Below are 20,783 nucleotides of genomic sequence, written 5' to 3' on the forward strand. Positions count from 1 at the left end.
GGAATTCACCGGGCGATGATTCATCGGGGCGGTAACTTACAAACTGCATTCGATTTGTCATTTATGAGAAAACTCGCCGATTTTTGCCATAAATATGATGATTCTTATTCCCGTTTAAAAGTTGGAACGAGTAGATTGGTATAAGCAGCAAATTAAAGTTTTGTACTCCACTCACTGTCAGCGTCGACGGATGATCTACGGACGAGTCGCATGCCGCATAAATGTGACTCTGAGAATAAAAAGACGAAACAATCGAAACTAAACACCCAATGTAGCGAGTTAGAACCCTGCTTGGTTATGCGTGACTCTACTCGCTCCCAAGTGCCGTGCCGATGCGAATACGCCGCCCAGCAGCATAAGAAGGCAATAATCCCGGACAATAAAACACCGGAAGCATGCGTTGACGACTAGCCAGCGGGCGGGCCGGATATTGCGATCCACGCACTCTCTGGTCCCCCGACCGAGGCCGAGCGCGAGCGTAACGACAAACGGAAAAATAGCATCAAATAGCGAACCGGCTGCAAATATGGGCGTTATGGGCAAATTGGACCACTAGTAGTAGTGGTGAGGTAGCATGGTTCGGCAGGCCCCGCAACACAACCTGTTACGCAGTAGATCCGCCTAGTGGCGGGCGCGCGTGGTTCGAGATATGATAAACCTTATCAATCCCGACGGAGCTCCAGATTCGCACCAGCGTGCAGTGTTTGCTCAGCAGCGTGCGGTTCAGGTGATGGTGGTCGTGTCACAAGCCGCGTGAGACAGACCGCTAGGCAATCGGCAGTAGTACAGTGGTGCGCCGCGGAGACCGGTTCGGAATATAATTCCCTCCTCCCATTCCGGGTGACGATCCGGCATCCAACCGTGAATTAATTCCGAAGACTATCGAATTCCGCCCTCTGCACACACACGAACACAGGCAGACTACAAAGAAACAAAGAGAGCGAGAGCGAGGCGCTTTTAGGGAGTAAAGCTTCGACGCAACTCGCGGCCCCGCGAGAATCCGCGAGCGAACTCGCGCGGCCAGAGATTCGGACGACATACCTGGCGCGTATTGGCGCGCGCGCGCTTCAACCCCTTGGGGGCTTAGTAGTTAAGTGATCGGCGCAAAGTTCGCGTCGTCCGTTTGGGGTCCTGCTAGTGGTGGTGAGTGCTGGACGAATCCTGGAACCGGCGGGTCGAAGTTCGAGATGCGTCCCGACGGCATCCCGTCGAAATCTTAAGCCGGTGCCGCGGTCGAGGATCTGAAACGATCAAGAAACCACCCCAGGGTGGTGTGTGTGTGCGTGAGTGTTACGTAAATGGTGCTCCGGTTGGAAAAAGAAAAAGTAAACAAACAACCCCGAATACGTCCCCGGACCGCACGAAAGCTTTGAGCGCGCGGCTGGCCGCCGCCGTATGGCCTTCCGGAGGCGTCACATGTGTCGCCTGTGACGGTGGATTGCGTATCAGGGCCCGTAATTAGGTGGGTCACGATTTCTGTGAGCCGCCCCGTTGACTACCTGTTAACGCGCCGGGCGACCGGCCGGCCGGTTCCAGGGCGCGGTGGTGGCCACGAAGACGTGAAGTTCTGTGAGGTAGCAAGCTACCGGATTTGCTGCAACAACGGAAACCGCTGACGGTGGCCGATGTGGACGTGACATGACTCAACGACGTTCTCGCTCGCTCTCTCTCGTAACCCTCCCGAAGTTGTTGCGTGCCGTGAAGAGGTACAGAACCCGTGAACCGGCGACCGTCGTCAGTGCTGCTTGTGGTGGTGATTTAATAACACGCTCCGCTGACCGTACCCCAGCCGACCGATCGCGAGGTGTGGCCAGGCCGGCGGTGAATCCGAGTTCTGCAGTTCGAACCGAGCAACAAACGCCATGCATTGCGCCACGCCACCCGCGGGCCCATCCCGTTCGCTGTCACTGGTTTTACTGTCGCTGTCGCTCCTGGTGCCGATATTTGACGGTAGCCGTGCCACGATCGCCAGCGCCAGCACCGGAGTCGTGCGAGAGAACTCTCTGGCACCGGTACCGCAAGACTCCAGCGTCCCGCCGCCATCGACACCGGCTGCGGCACAACCTTCAATCGCGAACGAAATTGATCAATCAAGCGGCCGGCCAACGGTGAGCGGCGAAGGTAGTGCAACGACAACGATTACCAGCACCACCACAACGACCACGCCAACTTCGTTATCGATTGCAACATCGACGTCGACCGTTGCGCCCGAGACCACCGAGGCTGGGTCGTCCTCAGCAACCAGCCTGCGTCCTGCCACAGAAAACCCCGTACCCGGTGGAACCGTCGAACAAGAAACTCATCTGCAGGTGCAAGATTTTCCCTCCAATTGCTCGGAATTCAACGTAGGTACCGTTCCAAGGTTCCAGGGCTTACATTATGCTCTCGCATTCCTACGCGATGAGACCGCATGTGCGACGTCATCGCGGCCACGGGCAGTGATAAGAAAGATGATAAAGATTTTATGCGCACGGCGCCCGACGTTCGACGCCCTCGTGAAGAGACATTCTCAGAAGCGGGAACGCGATTCCCGGTTCGACCAATCACGGTCACGGAGCAATGTTTTGCGATCCGTCCCTAATTGCTGTTTAACGATGTGTCGTGCCCGTTGGGCCGTTAGACTCGACGATGGCCGGGGATCGGCATTGTTGTCGTCGCCGCCGTCGCCAGTCTGGCGTCATCGTTGACATTGTGATTAGAAATGGGGCAGAGCCAAAGTGTAATGATTAGATATTTGCATACCGTGAAGCATGCTGTGGTTTGCCCGGGCAGTCACGCATTGAATCGGGTCTTGTTCTATACTCCGTTTGCGTGTGGCAGAAAACATAAAATTAGGCTCCGTTACGTTAGATTGCTACATCAAGCTTGGCGACCATGAAAACCCATGTTTCGTCTAATTAGGTTAGCTAGATAAGTTATTTCAAACAGCTTCGGTTTGTTGCCTTATTAATAGTATTCAACTATGAATATGCATAAACCCCGCTGGCCATTATTAGAACATACTGCCAGACGCCGGCAGCAGCCGGAATGAATAGATCCAGCACCGCGTGGGGTAATCTGGGAGTCAATCGCGCTCTACTGATGAATGGTGTGGTGTCCTCCCCCATTTTTTCCGTAGGCATCTCCGATTCAGCTCGTCTACCATGAGAGGGCGCGCATCCAGAAGTGTTGCCCGCCAGGCCAGATGATACAGCCGCTCAGCAACTTTCGGTACGAGTGCGTGCCGGGGAACCGCGAGCTGAAGATCGAAACGATCGAAGCGCACTTCTACGGCAACAACGAGTGCATCGAGGTGGGCGACGAGCCGGTGACGCTTCCCGTGGTGTCACAGGACCTATGCCACGACGCACCGCAAGCACTAATGTACAGCGCGGACCAGGGCGACGAGCTGTTTGTGATGCAGAACGGGTCCCTGCTGGTGCTGGAGTACGGTTCGCTGGTGTCCATCTTCGACAGTTACTGCGTGGAGATGACCAACGATGCCCGGCTGCTGGCGAAGGTGTGCGAGGAGGTGCACGAGCCCCAGATCGCTTTCCTAGGTGTGATCATCGCGATTGGCGTCACGGTAGCGAGCCTGGTGCTGGCCATTACCGCGCTCAGCTACACGTTCGTGCCAAAGCTGAATGACACGTTCGGGTACCTTATCGCGGGCCACGCCAGTACCTTCGCCATCGGAACGATATTTCTCGGCCTAGCTCGGTGCGGTGACCAATGTGTCGGCGAAGGAACCAACGGTAAGAGCGGCAGAATGCGCGGTTTTGATTGCAGATGTAATCACGCTCCTCGAGGTGCTAATTGAAACATGCGGTGCGCTGGTTCTTCTAGCCGTCGTCGTGGAACTGTTTGCCAATGCGTTCCTCGGTACCTCGGTGTTTATGTTCTTCCTGATGAACGTTCTCAATACCGCCTACGTTGCATACTACATCCCGAATGGGCTTGAGTACGATGGCCAGAACAAGCGAGACGTTTACGTATTCATCGGAGTGCTCTACTTGATCAGTCTAATACCGTTGGTGCTGCTGCCAAAAGGTGAGATGAGATGATTGGTTGTCGATCACGGTCACGCTTTTAATTTACCTTCCTCGTTTTGCTCCTTCATCAGGTGGACTCATATCGATCGTATTCATCTACTATGCTGGGATCGCCCTAACGCACGCCCTTTCGACCTACTACACGAGACGTCTGACCTCGGGCATCTATCTGCATATCAACGATACCGCGGTCAGCGGTCAAACGAAAATTAATCACGCGCGATTGAATGACATAAGCAAACAGTAAGTTGACACCTAGTGGCCACCGAGGCCACCGAGAGTAGGGAGCGTCAAATCATTACTCATACACCGTCCCGCCGTACAGGACCCGATTGTGTCGCATGGAGGCCGGCTTCTCGGTCGTGTGCTGGGTCGCTTTCGCGGTGCTGATGCTGGCCAGCAACATGACCGACTTCCCGCGGATCGCCGCCGTCTATAGCATCGTGGTGCAGGGTCTCTTCGTTGGCGTGGTGTTTGTGGCCGGCAGCCAGAAGTGGATCATCATCCGTGAGTGCTGGAGCAACTCGGGCTCGGCCGATCTGCGCGTGCTGGAGAACGGTTTCGAGATGAAGCGGCTACGGCACCACGACGACGCCGGCGACCGAGTGGCTAGGTTCTCGTAGTGGCCGTGCCAGAAGCCTCTGTTCGCCATTTGCTACAATCTGTGATGTTCGCGAGGATGATATTTTTGCCGCGGCGAGTTCGTCGCCAGGTGTCACGCCGTGAAAACTTAAACCGCGCCACCCGAATACGTATGTCGATTTAGGGTAGAGAGAGGGGAGAGAGAGTAGAGAGAAGTTACCAAATGCCGTGCCGAACGCCGGGTTGCGATTGAGGTGCGAGCAACACCACCCCCCAACGGAGATCCTCTATCGTGTGCCAAAAAAGACAAGGACGAGTGCCAGTTCGCAGCAACACAGTTCATCACGGGTGTCACACAAAAAAACTCCTAGCACGTCTTGTATATTTATAAATTTGTCGAAATGTAGTCAACGAACACTTTTTTATACACTTAAGGAACGAAGAGAATGGCGAATAAATGTTGTAATAAACCGTCAAAAAAAAAGTGCGCAAAGCGACAACATCTTTGTTTTTTATGTTTATCATCATCACGCCCAAAAAAGCATGCCGATTACTGATAACGGAACAGAATGCATCGGCACGATACCGTAGTGCTGTGTAGTGTGGGGAAAATTGTGCACACAACTCTGCCCCGGGTTGGTGTCTCTCCGCGACGTAATGAAAGGTTTGCCGCTATCTTCGATCAACGGGCACCCTGTTCTTAAATATCGTTGAAACACGCTATGACCAGTGGGCCAAGTTGCTGGAGCAAATGGCAATCTAGCAACCTATAGCACCGGGTACGCATCATCTATTTTGTAGTCCAGTGTCCGAACGTACCGAGCGAGCATCGTCGCCCGCCTTGGCCGGGTTGATTAGCTCATGCGCTACGCAAATATCGCGGCCACACGGCACGATTCACACCGTGGCCTTAGGTAAGTACCATGTGGGGAGGCTTTTTTTCGACTTGTCCAAACACTTGACTTCCGCACCGAAATCGGTTACGCGTAGCCTCGGGCAACTCAGGGAAGCCGAAGCGACCCCCCAAATGTTTTTTTGAGAGGTTTCGCGTTTTTTACGACCCATTCTCGTTGTCGGCGGTCGGATACCTCCATCGGGGTCTCCACCGGGCAGATACCTGGCGGTGTTATCGGAGCGCTGATAACATAGGCCGAACTGGTCGTCGTCGGTGTGGTGTGCGTCAGTCGGACCAATCGACCGGCGTGCGGCAGAACTGACAATCGCGCCTGCTGCAGTCTATCGATATGCACCGCACAGGAATGTCCACGCCGTTTCTGCCGCCAGCGAACTGACCGCGGTGATCAGTTTTGGATGTGTCGTCGCGTGATTCGGTCATCGCCACCACCATCGCGTTCGCGCGCGCGCGCGTGTGCACATACTGAGATTCGCGTTCCGCGTTCGTTATCGTCACCGCCCAACCTCGGATTTAGCCGCGCCACGGGCTAACTTGACATCGTGTGTCTCCGGGGGACACACCCTGCCCGGAGATATTGGCGACTGTAAAATGAGATATCGGGTTACAGTGGAATTTTGCCTAAACGGAAACACATCTTAGTTCGCGCGGTTCAATTTCATAACTTGTGAATTCCGTGCACCCAGTGTGACACACCTGTATACCCCCGGCAGCTTTGCCTTATCAGCCGCGGACCGACTCGGACTCGCCCGAAGTTCAACGTTGCGCCCTCGGAGCATATCTACCGCCGGTGCGTGTGTTCGATTTGCTGATAGTGGCACTACGACCACGACGGTCTCTTCCCGACGATAGTGTGCAACAACCTGCGCCGCCTAGTTCCGTGGGCTAGAGGAGCGATTGTTCTGCGGAGAAAAATCAGTCCACAAACGGTTACCCTTGAAGACGCGCGAAGCGTCTGCCGAGTGATCTCGAGGTCCAAAGCCACGAAGAGAGACAATCGGTCAGTAGACTTGGTGGCGAGCATGTGAACGGAGTGCGATCTTCGCGCAGACCAACATTAAGAAGCATGGCTCGATCGTGCCTAATGACCGTGTATATCGTGCTGCTGTGCGGTGTGCTGCAGCATGCGGCAAGTGGCTTCGAAGACGGAAGCGGCCTACCGGAGGAAACGTACGAAGAGTACGATGATGACACACCGTACCATCGACCGATCGAGCACCCGAGCGACGAAGGTGAAAGCTTCGAAGCTGCCGGCCTGCTGGAGTACGACATACTGGACCCGATCACTGATGATGACATTTTTTATTCAGGAGACTACGACGACGAAGAGCCCCCGGACAATTCGTCCGATGCAGCGCCAGCGGAAGTAGCGCCGGTGCCAGTTAATTCCTCGCCGGACTCTGATCTGCACAGTGTCGCCACCGTCAGTGTTCGACATGATTTCGAGCCGAGTGATAGCGATCGTGCCGTCGATAATAAAACTACGCTCAATCCGATCATGGTGCCTCAACCTGCCGCAGTGCTACTTAAAGATGCTGCCACAACGAAGGTTTTTGAAATGTCCACAACCACCAGCAGTAGCAGTAGCGTAACACCATCTGGCTCTTCTGAAATGCCGCCGACCTCAATGACTGGCGAGGACGAAAATAATTGCAAACGCTATCAGGTAGGTGACAAATATTACATAGCATGATAGGAAGTGTGAATAATATGATTTCGTCATCGCCGGCATCAGTATTACATTATGCAAAACGGGTTTGCGTAATCGACGCTGAAAAAACCCTTATAGTTGCTATCTTACGTTCACAAATGCTTCCGATCGCGCACGATCTTAGCCCACCAATCCTCTTGGGATAAGATTAATTGAAGGCGTTAAAATATCCCTATACTACCGCCGGGTTGATTCAATCAATATCAATAAACCATTTCCGATAAGCGCCTGTCTGAAGTGCATGTTTGTAATGGCCACATACACCGGAGCGAGGACGATCGTAAGCCCTAGGCGCACTAGTGATAAGATAAAATTGTTTTAAAATGACAGAAAGTAGTGCAAATAGTGTACGGCCCGGTGTTAGATCGTGTTCGAAGAAGAGGAGCCTACCCGGTTTGACGTCACTCCAAAAATGTTGGATACAACTTTCGGAGAATTGTATCGTTAATCGTTCGTCACTTGGTCTGTCTCATGTGCTTTTCGCAGAAATTTGCCAACCAGCCCGTTTTTCGCAGCGAAACCGCGAACGTCATCCGCAAGTGTTGCCCAATCGGCCAGCGCCTGTTGCGCGACGGCACGAAGTATGTGGATTGCGGAACGGAAGACTTCCCGTCCGGCCCGATGAGTCCCAGCTTTGAGGTGCGACCCATCGTAGCGCAGTTCTATGATGGATGCATCGAAGATCTGGAGGAGGACATTCAGCTGGGCGTTGCCATCGGTGACCCGTGCCCGATGGACCGGGGCCTGTTGGCTTTTGGGGCGAAATCGAACGACACCCTGTACGTGATTCAAAACGGATCGTTGCTGGTAATCTTCAACGCGGTCGACGAGTTTCACGTCTACAATGCGTACTGTCTCGATTACGACGCGAAAGATGGGTCAATGCTGGCGTACGTTTGCGTCTCGGAGGTGGAACTCTTGCCGGACATCATTGCCGGCCAGCTGGTGATGCTGACGCTGTGTCTCATAATAGCGGTGCCACTATTGCTGGTGACGGCCGTTCTATACAGCGTCGTACCGGAACTCCAAGATATCCATGGGAAAGCGCTGGCCATGAATTGCGTCAACTTTGCCGTCGCGCTGCTGCTGGAAACCTTTTTCCAGCACCGAACCCACGGTAAACGGGCCGATTCGGATGAGATTGTGTTGGAAAGCTACGCCGAGTACTTCATACTGGCCACGTTCTTCTGGCTTATGGTGAATCTGGTCAACAACTGTCTACACGCTTGGTAAGTTACTCCCGAAGGAGGGTCCCACCTGTCCGAACGAACCATAAAATGATCGTTGCCGTTGTCCCTCAAGGTATTTCCTGCCACGTGACCGAGACCAGCGAGGAGAGAAAATCCGATTCGCTATCTACGCGGCCGTAGCCCAGTTGGTTCCGCTTTGGATCATTTTAACGTTTGCTCCCAACGCACATGGTAAGCTACGATCAAAGTGTTATCATCCTCGCAGTGTGTGCGTGTGTGGCTTTACGTAAATTGCCCTTTTCTTATCGCAGGCGCACGCGTCGTGAAGCACTATTTCTTCGGGACGATCATCATTACGCTGATCCTCAACATGATAAGTCTTTTCGTAACGGTCGTTGGTCTGCGGCGGGTCATAGCGCTACACTACTACTATAAAGATGTCCGACATCGTTTGATAGCAGCCAACCGTGGGTCGGAGACATCTTCCGTTCCCATGATACAGTGTGACCGATTGAACAAGGTTATTTACATGTACGTCCCCCAATCTACGGTCTAACGTTTCGGTTGCTTGACTAACACACCGCGTCCCTGTTTTTTTTTGGCAGGAATAAGTACACCACTCTGCTGTTTCTGGTGATGGCCACCGTTTGGATGGTTACGATCCTCACCTACTACACGACGGGCGAGATTCCGATCTTTTTCGACATCCTGTTCGGTTTCCAGGGCATTTTCATCTTCCTAATCTTTGTCTGTATGCGAAAGCCGTTCCGCGTTGTTCAGAACTGGTTCTTCCGCCACGGCTACTGCGCCACGTGTTGTTACAAGGACGAGAAACCACAGTCGCCGAATAACCGCAGTGAACCGATGATGATGGCCCGCTCCGTGCCAAACGGCGAGCCCGTCATGACGGTCCTTCAGCCACTGATGATGCACGGTCCCGCACGGTCCATATCGACGACGGAATCGATACCGTGCACGCCAGGCGGCGCAGGGAGCGGCAGACCACGAGTTCGGAGCAAAAATCCGTTCATGTACGTGGCGCACGAATCCTGTACACACGGCGCTCATGCTGTGCCAGGGTGTTAGATTGCCGGGTCACACACTGCCGTCAACAACTACAAAAACGGATACGGGTTTCGTGGTGGTATTCAACGAATACAAACTCTTCTCTTTCTAGCTTTACCTGTGGGGGGATTTTCTAATCTTATAAGCACTGAAATTTCGGTTCTAATTTTGCATCATACCTTTTTCGTAACGCTTACTGTCCCCAAGACTTCGTACAAATAATTTACAACACAACTTGCGCGGTAAGATTAAACTATTGTTCGTTTTCATTAAGGTTCCATTTATTGGTCACAATCGTCGATGCGAAGAAAACACGGTCCCGTTAACAAGATGCACAAAACAATAACATTTAGACACGTTAGGAACGGTTTCGATCTAAAAGGATTTCGTAAACTGGCCAAATGGTGGCCATTTTGTAAGTCAAATTGCTTTGCAGGCGGCGACGATTAACTTTGCGGAGAGAAAGTTTCACTGTAGTTATCGCCGCCTATTATCCTTAGCCTTAAAATCGTACCCGTGGTAGTCGTACGGGCGTGCATTTTCATGTGTCTGTGTCTGAGTGTGTCTGTCCAACTGGAAGCAAATAAGTTGTTCAACAATCGCATAAACAAGAAAGCATACCAACAACGGGCTGCACACGTACACGACGGTGCAACTTGAAAACAAAACTGTGACACTGTACAAAATAACAAAAGGTAAACCACGGTGGCACACCATCTAGAACTGTACTTACTTTAATAAAAAAATAACACGAGTTTTATAAAATAAGCCACGGACTTCGCACAGGTCGCATTTCCTGTCTCGCTAGCAGTACTACCAGAGCACACGGCATCATTTACTTTACATACAACTCAATGGTAAAATAAAAACAACAACGATAACAAAAACAATGGAACTGCACTGCGTGTGTTAACATGCGTGTCTATTGCACTATAAGCTACCAGCTATAAGGCCTCTCCTATGAAGTGCACATTCAGACATCCGGAACTTTTGTGGCGCCGTCTAGAAACTGGTGATTGTATTCGTAACTAATGAAACACCCACTTGGGCAACGCTAGTGCTAGTGATTGACCACGTATCACAAACCGATGATTTGTCTTCCCATGTTACTCTCGCCGGAGGAAGCAAAAGGGTTGTTGAGAGAACATTTCTGCGCATCTCGTGTTTGCGTCGGCTGCAGGAAAAAGCGAAGCGGAACGACCGGCGGCGTCGAACACACTTTCAGGTCCCCGCAACGGCATTCTTTGGAAGGAGTGTGGCGTAGCCTACCACCCGGAAGCCACAACACGGGCTTTGGCTGTTAGTTTTGGCGGTGGCGGTGGTGATGGCCCGGACTATCCTAGTAGCGTTTCGGCCACGATCAATCGATATCGTCGAACGAGGGCGAAGGGCACCGTTTCTCGACCGCGAACGGGCTACTGATACCGACCAGTCCGGTAACGCCCCGTGTTCCCGTGCTCTGGAAGTACAGCAACTGGTACTGTTCGCCGAGCGGAAGGCTAACGTTCTCCGAGAACGTTAGCTCCACCGTGCGCGTGTTGTGAAGGTGCTGCACTTGCTGCTCGTTCAGCTGATGCTGCTTATCCTTGTACGTTTCCGTGTACTCGTACGCCAGGTACTCGTTCAGACTAGTAAAGTTTTCCTAAAAGGCACACGTAGAAGGATGAAACGTTAGATTCGTGTTGATTTGCCCTCGCTTACTGCACAACTTACCCGATAGATTCCGATCCAGTCGGCGTTACTCTCATCGAACCCGGCCGGGATGACGTACTCGATCGTGTTCGGTTCGCCGATATGCCACAGCTCGATCGGTTTGAAGGTGATCGTTCGCTCGGACGCATCCTCGTACACCTGGGCACCATCGTCGACCAGATCCGCAACGATATCGTCGAAAGAATGAACGTCAGAATTGTTAGCCATTGCCATCTTGTAGCTTAGCCGCTTGTTGTAATGCTTTCGGAACTGCTCAGAATTGTACTGGGACTTCCGTTGAACCTGCACGCGCGCCCATCGAGAGTAGGAGAAGACATTCCCGCCAAAGGAGGAGCCGAGCACAAAATCAAACAGACACAGAGTGGGGAGGACGATTGCGGCGATCGAAAAGGCGACGATCGCAGTGGCCGGGCGGCACAAGGGGCCAGACACGTCGCAAATGCATTCCGCAGAGCGTGTTGTTAGATGTGAGTGCGTGCATAACGAGTGCCGACGAGTATCACCCAAAACACCATTAATCGGTTCGAAAGATGTGCAGTGCGCGCAAATAGAGTCAAGAAATGAAAGAAAGAAAAAGACATTCGACATTACCAAACTTAAGCACGAACGTTAGTTTTAGTGGCTTATTGTTTTCGATTAGTGTGGCAAAATAACTGAAATACCTACAATTAGTAAGTAAAACCAATGAGTTATGTGAAAGTGAGGCAATATGAAGAACATTAACATAAAATGAATGTGTCTAACCATGTTCACCGTGTACCATCATGTACCGAAAGCAAAGTGAAAGGATAAATTAATACTTAAATGAAAAATTGAACTATGGAAATGCAAAACAAAACCATTAAAACGTTGCCTCAAAACCGTTAAACGATGACTGAATGTGAAATCATACATCAATGAATTAAAATTTATAGCAAAAGGTCATGAAACAGGAGCGCACGTGTGACGTGACTGGCATTGTGACCCGTGGTACTACCGGAACTCACCCTTGCATCGCCCCTAGAGGCCCCTTCGGTGTCCACCAAAGCCACCGGCGGCGCTGTCCTGCTGATCGCCGACACCGCGGCGAATCGTCGTTTCTTGCGCCTTATCACCTTGTGCCGCGTTCCAGCCACAGGATACGCATTCCCATTCTCATCGCTACTAAGCGCAAGCGTACACTGCCACAGCCACCATCGCCAACGCCGTGTGCGGGTTAATGATGGGATGTTGTGTAAGGTTGTGTATGTCGGTGTGGTTGTTGTTTGAATGGACCAAAACGAAACGGAAGTTAGAAAGTCACACAACAGCGGAGCAGCAGGAGCAAAACAAAAATGGAGGAACCAACAGCGAACACATCCACGTGTCGGAAGCAGTGAAGCCATGAAGGGCCGGGTTTTACAAGGGACTTAGGTCGAGAAGGGTGTTATCGACGGCTTTCCGCATCGTCTCTTATCGTAAGTGATTAGATTTCCCTTTTCGGTTGGCACAGTGGGTAGCGGCTAGGCGTCGCAATCGGTGGTCCAGCGTCTGGTTTAAATTGAATTTTCTTGTTGCTTGCGTTGCGAACAGGCACGACGCCGACGACAGAATCGATACCAATTAATAGCAGAAGGGACCGGGTGCATCACTTTGCCGGTGGGTCGGAATGGGAATGAGAGAGTGCGCACGTAGAGAATGATCGATCGCTGGGCTCTCTGGGATGTCTTTGTACAATAATGAGCCGCCCCGAGGCGAATGGGTTTCGCATGAGAGGTTTATGCTTTGGGAGCCATGTACCGAATCGCGACATTGTAGAAGCCTTTTGTCCACATACCTTCAGTGTAAACTCGCTGGTAACTGGCTTATGGTCGCTAATACTGTAGCTCGGATGGCTCTTGTAGGACGTCTGCTCCACCGTGAGCCGCACGTTACGATAGTTGGTTTCGTTCACCGCGTACAATATCCGATCCGTCCAGGCGGGTCTTCGTCTACAAAGAAAAGGATCGAGTCAAGCACAAACGATTGCAAATCACCGTCGCTGTGGCTCACTTCATGTCATAATCGTTGGTGCCGTGCTCGAACTTGAACGTTGGCGGAAACTGTGGCAGCCGTTCCTGTAGCTTCTGGAACGCACGACCCTCACGGCGAACTAGCAGCAGCTGGTCCTTCTCGATCAGCTGCTTCAGCTCGTCGCGTGCCACCATGGTCCGAATTTCGTCGGCCGACGTCGTCGCTTCACCGGTCAACCGGAAGTTTAGATCGCCGAACCAGAACACGTAGCTGCAACAGAGTTGGGGATTGAAGGCTTGCGTTGCAGGATGTAAGGCGCACTGCAGGATCTTGGCACTCACTCATGATCGAAGATGGCTTCCTTGGCCTTTACGTGAAACTTTTGCTCCTGCACGATGCGCTCGTAGTCGTTTATTCGCTCCTCCAGCATGTGGTCGTGAGCCGCCAAATGAGCATTCACCAGACAGATGGAGCTCCCGTAAACGTTCATTCGAATGCTGACCGCACCTTTGTTTCCCTAGAATGTAGCAACCAGAAGGGCAGGATCTAGAAGGCGTGCCGCGAGTAGCTGTCGAGACACCATTCATACCCAAATTCCACCGAGACCGGTCCGCGTGTACTCTGTCTCAACCTGCCGGAGATGCAGCAGATGTTTCCGGCGGGCGAACACCGACAGCAGCAAACCCTGCATCTGTTCCGTCTTGATGACCACATAGTCGCGCTCCTTCAGGAGATCCTTGAACTTTTGCGTCCACAAATCATCCTTGAACAGGTTGAAGAGTGTGTTTTGTGGCTGCGCATTCACCTCCTGGAGCCTAACAGCGTGCGAAGAGCGAGAAGAGTTTGAAAACTTATACGTTTCTCAGAACGTCGAACGGACACATACCCGATGACAAAGAAATCCGGCAGATGGGTGTCCTGCTCTGGACGCGTCTCTAAGCCGAGTAGTTTGTTAAGGGAAATGTTTTCCGGAAACTTGGTGCTGACGTTCCATGTTACGACGTAGATTCTGAGGATGAGTGGAAGAGACCGAAGAAGACTGGGGGGTCAATGGTGATGCGATGGGGAACCGGCCTTGGTTTTTACCTACAAAAACAACTCCTTAAAATGGTGCCCTAGTGGCCGCCATCTTTAAAAGAGTACTTTAAAAGGCTTACTTTGCTTTTTTGCTCATTAGAGAGATTGTGTGAATCAAATTGAGAGATTGTGAGTATCATGTCGTAGCCTACTAAACTTAAGCAAGTTGTTCGACGTGCGCTGTCGGCACAGATGGCAAAGTAATGAGATGCTTGCATTGCTGTTTTGAAATTGTTGTAGAAAGCTGCCTAATAAGAAGCCATTTTATCCAAAATGCAATGCCGTAGGGTCGGCGTCGTGGAGAAATTCCACATCCACTAGCAGCGAAAACGATAATTTGCATTTCTCTTTGCCAAGAAGCATTCACGAACGATTTTCGAGAGCCGTTTCGTTTTTGCAACTTTTATTACGGCCAATTAATGCGATGATTTAAGGCCGACTTTATTGTTACAACACGGCACCGTAATGACCCCCACTTGGGTGTGCGATGACCAAAGGAAAACACTCCACTACGATAAGAGCAATCGATACTGGTATGAACCGGGCGCCAATGTCACCCAAGGATCCGGCAGTGTACGGCTTGTCATACCTGTAGCCGGTTGCAGATCGATACTCCGTCCTGGGATGGTGATTTTTTCGCCGCCGTTTCGAAGTCCTACGCCCAAACATGGCCGACCGCCGGCAGATCGCCAGGCGATGTCTCAACCGCAACCACAATGTTTTAAAATGACACTTCCACTCTGTCGTCGGATAAACGAATAAATCCCTCTTCCGACAAAGCTGTGTCCCAGATTTCTCCGTCGTGGACGTACGTACTTCACCCGAGCACTGGCGATCGCGAACTAACGATCTCGGCCAGCTCCGGCGATCGGTTGAAAATCGTAACGGGGCCTACGAAGAGCCCTCCTCGGAGCCCCTATCATCAGCTGTCGGGGCAGCAATTACCCGTAGCCGTAACCTCAAAAACGCACGCGGCCATCGAGCATCGCTCAGAGCGAGAGGGAAAGCGGAAAACACGATAGACACCGGGTGGAAAAGTAGGCTTCGTGCGTCCATTGCGTTTCTACGTTTGCTGATCTCCCATTTTTTGTTTACGTTCGGTGGCGTACGCTAGCGGCGCGAACGATTAAGACGCCACGGCACGAGGCATAGCGCATGGCGCCGCCATTAGGCGCGAACGGTTAAGGGTTGTTTTTTGGGGTTCGTTTTACTTTCCGAGCGGCACGAGCGGTTAAAGCCAAGAACCAGTTCTCGTTGCACTTCGCTAGAATTCATAAGACCAAAAACTTACCAATAATTCTTTCCAGCGCAAACTTATGTTTGACCAACGAGCGGCGATCATGCGATCCTTTTCGGCGAACCTGCGGTGATCAAAGAAAGAGTATCGTTCTTGCGTATACTCAAGGAAGTTGCACATTTCTGCGCGTTGCGTCCGAAACGTGTCGTGTCCGCGAACCAAGGCGCCACCTTCGCCCACAGGCCGAATGAGTGGTCAAATACCGTAACGAAGGTGAGCTCCATCACCCGAAACTAGTGCGCCGTCGTGCCGTGCTGCAATCACGCTGCAGCCGGGCTGGGGCGGCGGCCCAACATTCGCGCAGCATAGGAGCGCTTCCGTTGCGCAATGACACAGTTGGGTGGCACGCAAACAATTTGGCAAATGAAGGAAGAGCGATAAACTTCAGCCGATTCGAAGGCGTTGTCCATCGCCAGCAGGAAGCAACGCCAGCAACCGACCGCAAATAGATTTATTCATCCATTCCTATAAACCAGGCCGAGAGTGTAAAACAATTTATGGGGCTTTTATGATTGTTGTTCGCTCGCTCTCTGTGTGGCAAAATCGAAAATCGAAGGGATCTTTTGCAAGTTGCAGGCCATCTCGCGGAGGTTGCAAACAGTGCCACCCAAGCAAGGTTTATTATGGCCCATCACCCGGGTATGACGCGTGTTGCGTCGGAACGCGTGATTAAAATGTTCGCTCTGCCCAGCATCGCGAAATGTCACTCGTAGAGAGGCGCGCATATTGCACTTTAATGTTGTGCATTTGACCTTTTCGCGATAGCAATCGGAATGTCGCACAGAACGGAACGGCACGGGCATCATCGAAACGTGTTGAGATGAACCGTGCTCCCGATGCAAGATATTCGTGGTGGACATTCATGACTCCAGTCGATAACGTAGCATAAACGAGAGCTGATGTCACCGATTGTGGTCCAAAAACAGGTGCCTCGTTAAAAATAGAAGAAACGATGGCATATGTAAGAGATCGTTTTGACTAACAATTCCATTCAACTTTGGGTTTGGAAGGAACTGCTACAAGCCTAGTTGGGGCCAATGAATTCATTGTCCAGCGAGGGAGTTTCGCGTGAAACTTGTGGGTTTTGATTAGCTTCGCCACACGCAGAGAGCTATACTTTCATCGACCTGTTGCTAAAGGGGTTTGGTTTTTTGCACCTGAACCCACTGAGTGAGTATGTGATTTATGTTATTTGATGAAAGTGGTCTAGGGCTCTGGACCGCCAACCCGGGCTCCGTATAACCGGGCGACAATGCCTACGACAAATGACGACGGGCACGCTAGCACAGAAAATAAAATAAAATATGCAAAATCAATACTTTCGCCCTTCCCTTTGACTGTTATTACGAATGTGTGTTTGCAAAGGGTGGCCACACGACGGTGTCCCTGTGGCCGGTGCAACTCGATAATGAAAGATGGTGCCGAAGCCCGGAACCGGAAAGCGGCCCTGAAGCACAGTGGAAATGCCACCAGCCGTCCGGAGGCGTTGGCATTACGGCAAACGTTTCCGAACCTCGGGCACCGGTGGCCGCCGTCTGGCAAATCTTCTGGCCCGGTGGAGGAAGGCCGATTGGCAGCTCCAGGCCACACAGCACGAAAGGCGCACCATAACACAGCAAAAGGCGTCGTGATGTAGCGCGCGCCCGTGTCGGAAGCCTCGCGCAGCGAAAGAGGCTACAAAACGCCATGGTGTGCGAGGTCATGATCGATATTGGGAGCCCGTTTCGTGCCAGGCGTCAGTTGTCGCTCGCTGGATTACCACTGGCAGCGGGTCAAATCTATTTAAAAGGCGTTTTAAAAACAGTTAGATTCCGCGTTAATCGAAGGTGGATCGAGGCGTGTGGCTTCGATTTTTTATGTCGGGTGGGAAAAATAGTAGCTTCCGCCTATTCAACCGGACGGCCTACGCTACGTGTGCCGTCATCAGTCACTCCGATTGATAGTGCAGGGCCCGACTGCATCATCGCGGGTTTACAAAACGATAGATTAGATTGCACGAAACTGGGGGTATCACACGATCCATCAGAGCGGTTCTCAAAGGCGCGGCACCGGTTTCTAATGCACCGAGTGCAACTGCAGCCAGCCTGATGGAGCACGGAGCTCTCTCGAGAGCACTGCTTGCTGGTGGAGTGCGAGTAAGTTTGACGTCACGTAGGAGAGCTCGAGTACACGAGAGGAAGTCCTTATGTAACTGGGTTGTGGAGATAAGAACCCTTCGGCTCCGGTGTAGCTACTGTGAGCTTCGGTGATGGCACGCCTCGCCGGAGGGATGTGGTACCAGGAATTATGATATCGGCTTAATGATTGTTGGCGGAATTTAGCGAGATAAAGCGATAAGTCAGGAAGCGACTGTGGAGTGAAATACACCACAATGGCTACCCATAGCATGGATTAATATCACCAGAATAGTAGTCTTAAAATAGTTTCAAAAGCCCCCATGACGGCCAGGTGATATAAGAACTAACGTAAAGGCCACTTGGGGTTACACAGAAACGGAAAGCCGTGTAACCCAAAGTTTTACGACGATATTCAGCGTCGGTCAAGAAGGCGATATCGTTTATGAATGGTTCGATTCGATTGCTCCCCGTTATTGACCGGCGAAAGGTCAAACCGGGTCGCGCACAAGGATCAGACCACACAGGTAGTGGGGGTTCTTTCCTTCTTCCTTTTCCCTCACTATGAATCCGTCGTTTTTCGAGGTTATGTTACACAACTTCCGAATCGCCTCCGGAGAGTTTTCGATGGTAGGCTACTACGATGGAAAGAAATCGGCGTTAGATCAATCAATCGGTACTCACTTTACGTTCCAGCCGTTATCAGTGTGGCTCATGGTGTTGCTTCACGAACGAGCGTTGGCCGTCCCGTTGGTACCGATGACTATCGCACCTCTATCAGGGGATGCTTCTTCCGCCTTCCACACACAGTCGGCCGTCGTGTTGCACTACTGATTCAATCCGGTTCGTCTATCGCGCACAATTCACCACGAACCGGTCACTAGATTCGATTCAGGTTTTACAAAAAACCACTACAAACGGCACTGCAAATTAAAACGGCCACAATTAAGAGATGGAATCGCGGTTATGCCGGGTACCTTCCGTTCGTTCGATCTGAGCCGGGGGTTCTGATCCGGAGCGCGGTTGCGTTGGGACAATTTTTTTCTGTCTACTTCACCGACAGAGAGGATAAACCTCGCACCCTCACTGTGCCACGCTGTTATCTTATCGTCCGCTGTGGTCATGACCGGGTCGCCGTTATCACCGCACAATTATCGCCAAATGGCGGTGGGCCACAAAAAAACCCGCCAAACTTCGGAGCCCTGTTCCAGCTGTGTGTCAGCAGAAAACAGGTTCCGCTGAACGGCCGTCACCTCACCGCGATCAACCGCGGCGGGTTGGCATGACCTCTAATACTACGAGTTGCCGCTGCAGCACGACTTTTCTAGCACGACCAATCCGCGTCTCTCTTCGCTGAATACAAACTGGACTGAGGCACGATCCGCGAGGCGGCGGTCATCGCAGCGCGCACCGTGAGTCAAGGTGGGTGAGAACTAGGCACGTTGACACCCGACGGATGCGGGAGCTTCAAGCTCACCGGACCGGACACTATTGCGCGGTGGTTTTGCCCAGATCAAAGCTGGCTACTAAAGCTCCGCATCCTAAAACTGAAGCTACAGTAAATGCCGTTTGCAAAAGGGTTATGTTTTGCGCAAAAATCTCTCATCGGTACTCAGTTTTATCGTAATAATCAATTTACTTTACAAACCAGGACCAGGTCTCCGTGACATTGCATTTTTCGTCTCGCCGTCTCGATAGAAGCCTACCGAGTGTTTTACGATATCTGCACAGCGGGCTTTCAGCCAAGGCGGCTTACTTTCGTTATCGTTTTCGCTGCCAGACAGTTGACCATCGCGTTCTGGTGGTTTTACCCTTAAAAAACTCAGTGTCAGCAGCTATCGCACCGTTGCTAGGGGGGTTGAGGGTTAGTCCTTCAGCGTGCAGTTGTAGCGCCAGCATAAAAATGTGTTGTTGGTTTTTCAGGGTTGCTGTGTTGAATTTTGTCACTATCGTTCGTTGTCACCTTTTTGTGCGGTGCTATAGTACAATCGTGCCGCTCACGGTAGAGTTGGCTCAGTGCGACAAGAACGGATCGCAGTTTTCTGCAACATTTTGCGGACGGATTGATCCTTGCTTCTTTAATTGAACGGTGCTCACTCACTTAACCACACACACACAAGGCATTGATAATTTATAACACCACGAGCAAGGGAACGACGTTCCGCCAAATTGACGGTTTGGAAGCCGCAGCACCAGCGGCAGCGTGTTTGAATCTATTTTTAATGTTGTCACTATTAAACTCACTCGCCATCCGTGTACCGTACCGAAAGACACGCAGAGGGTACGGTACGGGCATAAAAAATCCCCACCCAACGGCACCAACCTATGCGGGTCGGTTCACTGGAAAGGCCGGAACAGAACGGCGACGGCGGTGGTAACCTACTTCCAGCCCCGGCCAGTACACGAACTTACGACAACACAAACCAGCCCGCGGAATGCACAAACATGCCTTACCTCCGCCCGTTCCACCCACTGTCGATCGGTTGCTGATACGCGTGTCGCTAATGAATGCTTTGAGATGGGGAATTCTAAACACAACAACCCAAAACACGATCACGGGTGATGATGGACAGCCAGGGCGCGTGAGGGAGAGTGTTTAGAAGAATCACGCGGCCCCACGCGGAAACGTACACACAGCGCACGAAAGGGTTACACCACTGCTGAGTACACTAGAGGAGCAAAAAGAATACGAAACGGCCCCAACATCACGAAATCCTTTCTAACCCGGCGTCAACATTCTGAGAAACTGTGCAAAAGTGTATGTAGGCCAGCAACTGTCACTCTTTTCGTCACTCTGTTGTGAGCTCTGTTTGTTTATGAAATATTTCACACATTTTTCAATTTGACCGTTGGAGGCAAATTTCGGCCAAACTTTTTGATCAAGATCAGATCAATTTACATTTCTACATTTCTGTATTACGTTTACGTACTTAACACTATACCGCTTGAATTTTTTTTGAATTTCTGACCGTCGACTAACTAGTTTTGAAACCTGCACCTGAAAATCAAGAACTAGAACAACCTCACTTTTGAACCTGACCTTTCTTAACCGAAACTGACCATGTGCCGAACGGGACAGCATGACGCTAGAGCGAGATAGTCGATGTTTTCTCTTTTCT

At 51.5% G+C, this 20,783-nt stretch overlaps 3 protein-coding genes across 5 annotated transcripts; 2 read left to right on the forward strand and 1 right to left on the reverse strand.

Moving 5' to 3' along the window:
- Positions 1-3,151: 3,151 nt before the first annotated feature.
- Positions 3,152-5,057, forward strand: LOC128267428 (uncharacterized). The gene is made up of 4 exons (XM_053004261.1): positions 3,152-3,734; positions 3,826-4,029; positions 4,103-4,274; positions 4,357-5,057. Exons 1-4 carry the CDS (start codon positions 3,185-3,187, stop codon positions 4,652-4,654), a joined length of 1,224 nt encoding a protein of 407 aa, XP_052860221.1. The 5' UTR covers positions 3,152-3,184; the 3' UTR covers positions 4,655-5,057.
- A 1,535-nt stretch (positions 5,058-6,592) lies between these two features.
- On the forward strand, positions 6,593-10,353 carry LOC128278524 (probable G-protein coupled receptor Mth-like 14). Its single transcript, XM_053017253.1, has 5 exons — positions 6,593-7,192; positions 7,724-8,466; positions 8,540-8,658; positions 8,739-8,958; positions 9,033-10,353. Exons 1-5 carry the CDS (start codon positions 6,593-6,595, stop codon positions 9,511-9,513), a joined length of 2,163 nt encoding a protein of 720 aa, XP_052873213.1. The 3' UTR covers positions 9,514-10,353.
- On the reverse strand, positions 9,757-20,629 carry LOC128268880 (phosphatidylinositol 4,5-bisphosphate 5-phosphatase A-like). Of its 3 annotated transcripts, none has more exons than XM_053006172.1 (10): positions 20,595-20,629; positions 18,349-18,587; positions 14,063-14,185; positions 13,766-13,991; positions 13,518-13,693; positions 13,216-13,446; positions 13,001-13,154; positions 12,192-12,365; positions 11,206-11,487; positions 9,757-11,134 (listed from the first exon to the last, which is right to left on the reverse strand). In XM_053006172.1, exons 2-10 carry the CDS (start codon positions 18,378-18,380, stop codon positions 10,853-10,855), a joined length of 1,680 nt encoding a protein of 559 aa, XP_052862132.1. In that variant the 5' UTR covers positions 18,381-18,587; positions 20,595-20,629; the 3' UTR covers positions 9,757-10,852. The 3 variants fall into 3 exon arrangements, with proteins under 3 accessions (XP_052862132.1, XP_052862131.1, XP_052862129.1); XM_053006171.1 differs by lacking the exon at positions 20,595-20,629 and adding an exon at positions 20,119-20,216; XM_053006169.1 differs by lacking the exons at positions 18,349-18,587; positions 20,595-20,629 and adding an exon at positions 14,843-14,922.
- Positions 20,630-20,783: the final 154 nt, after the last annotated feature.

The sequence above is a fragment of the Anopheles cruzii genome, chromosome 2 (genome assembly GCF_943734635.1).
Source record: "Anopheles cruzii chromosome 2, idAnoCruzAS_RS32_06, whole genome shotgun sequence".
Lineage (NCBI taxonomy): Eukaryota > Metazoa > Arthropoda > Insecta > Diptera > Culicidae > Anopheles > Anopheles cruzii.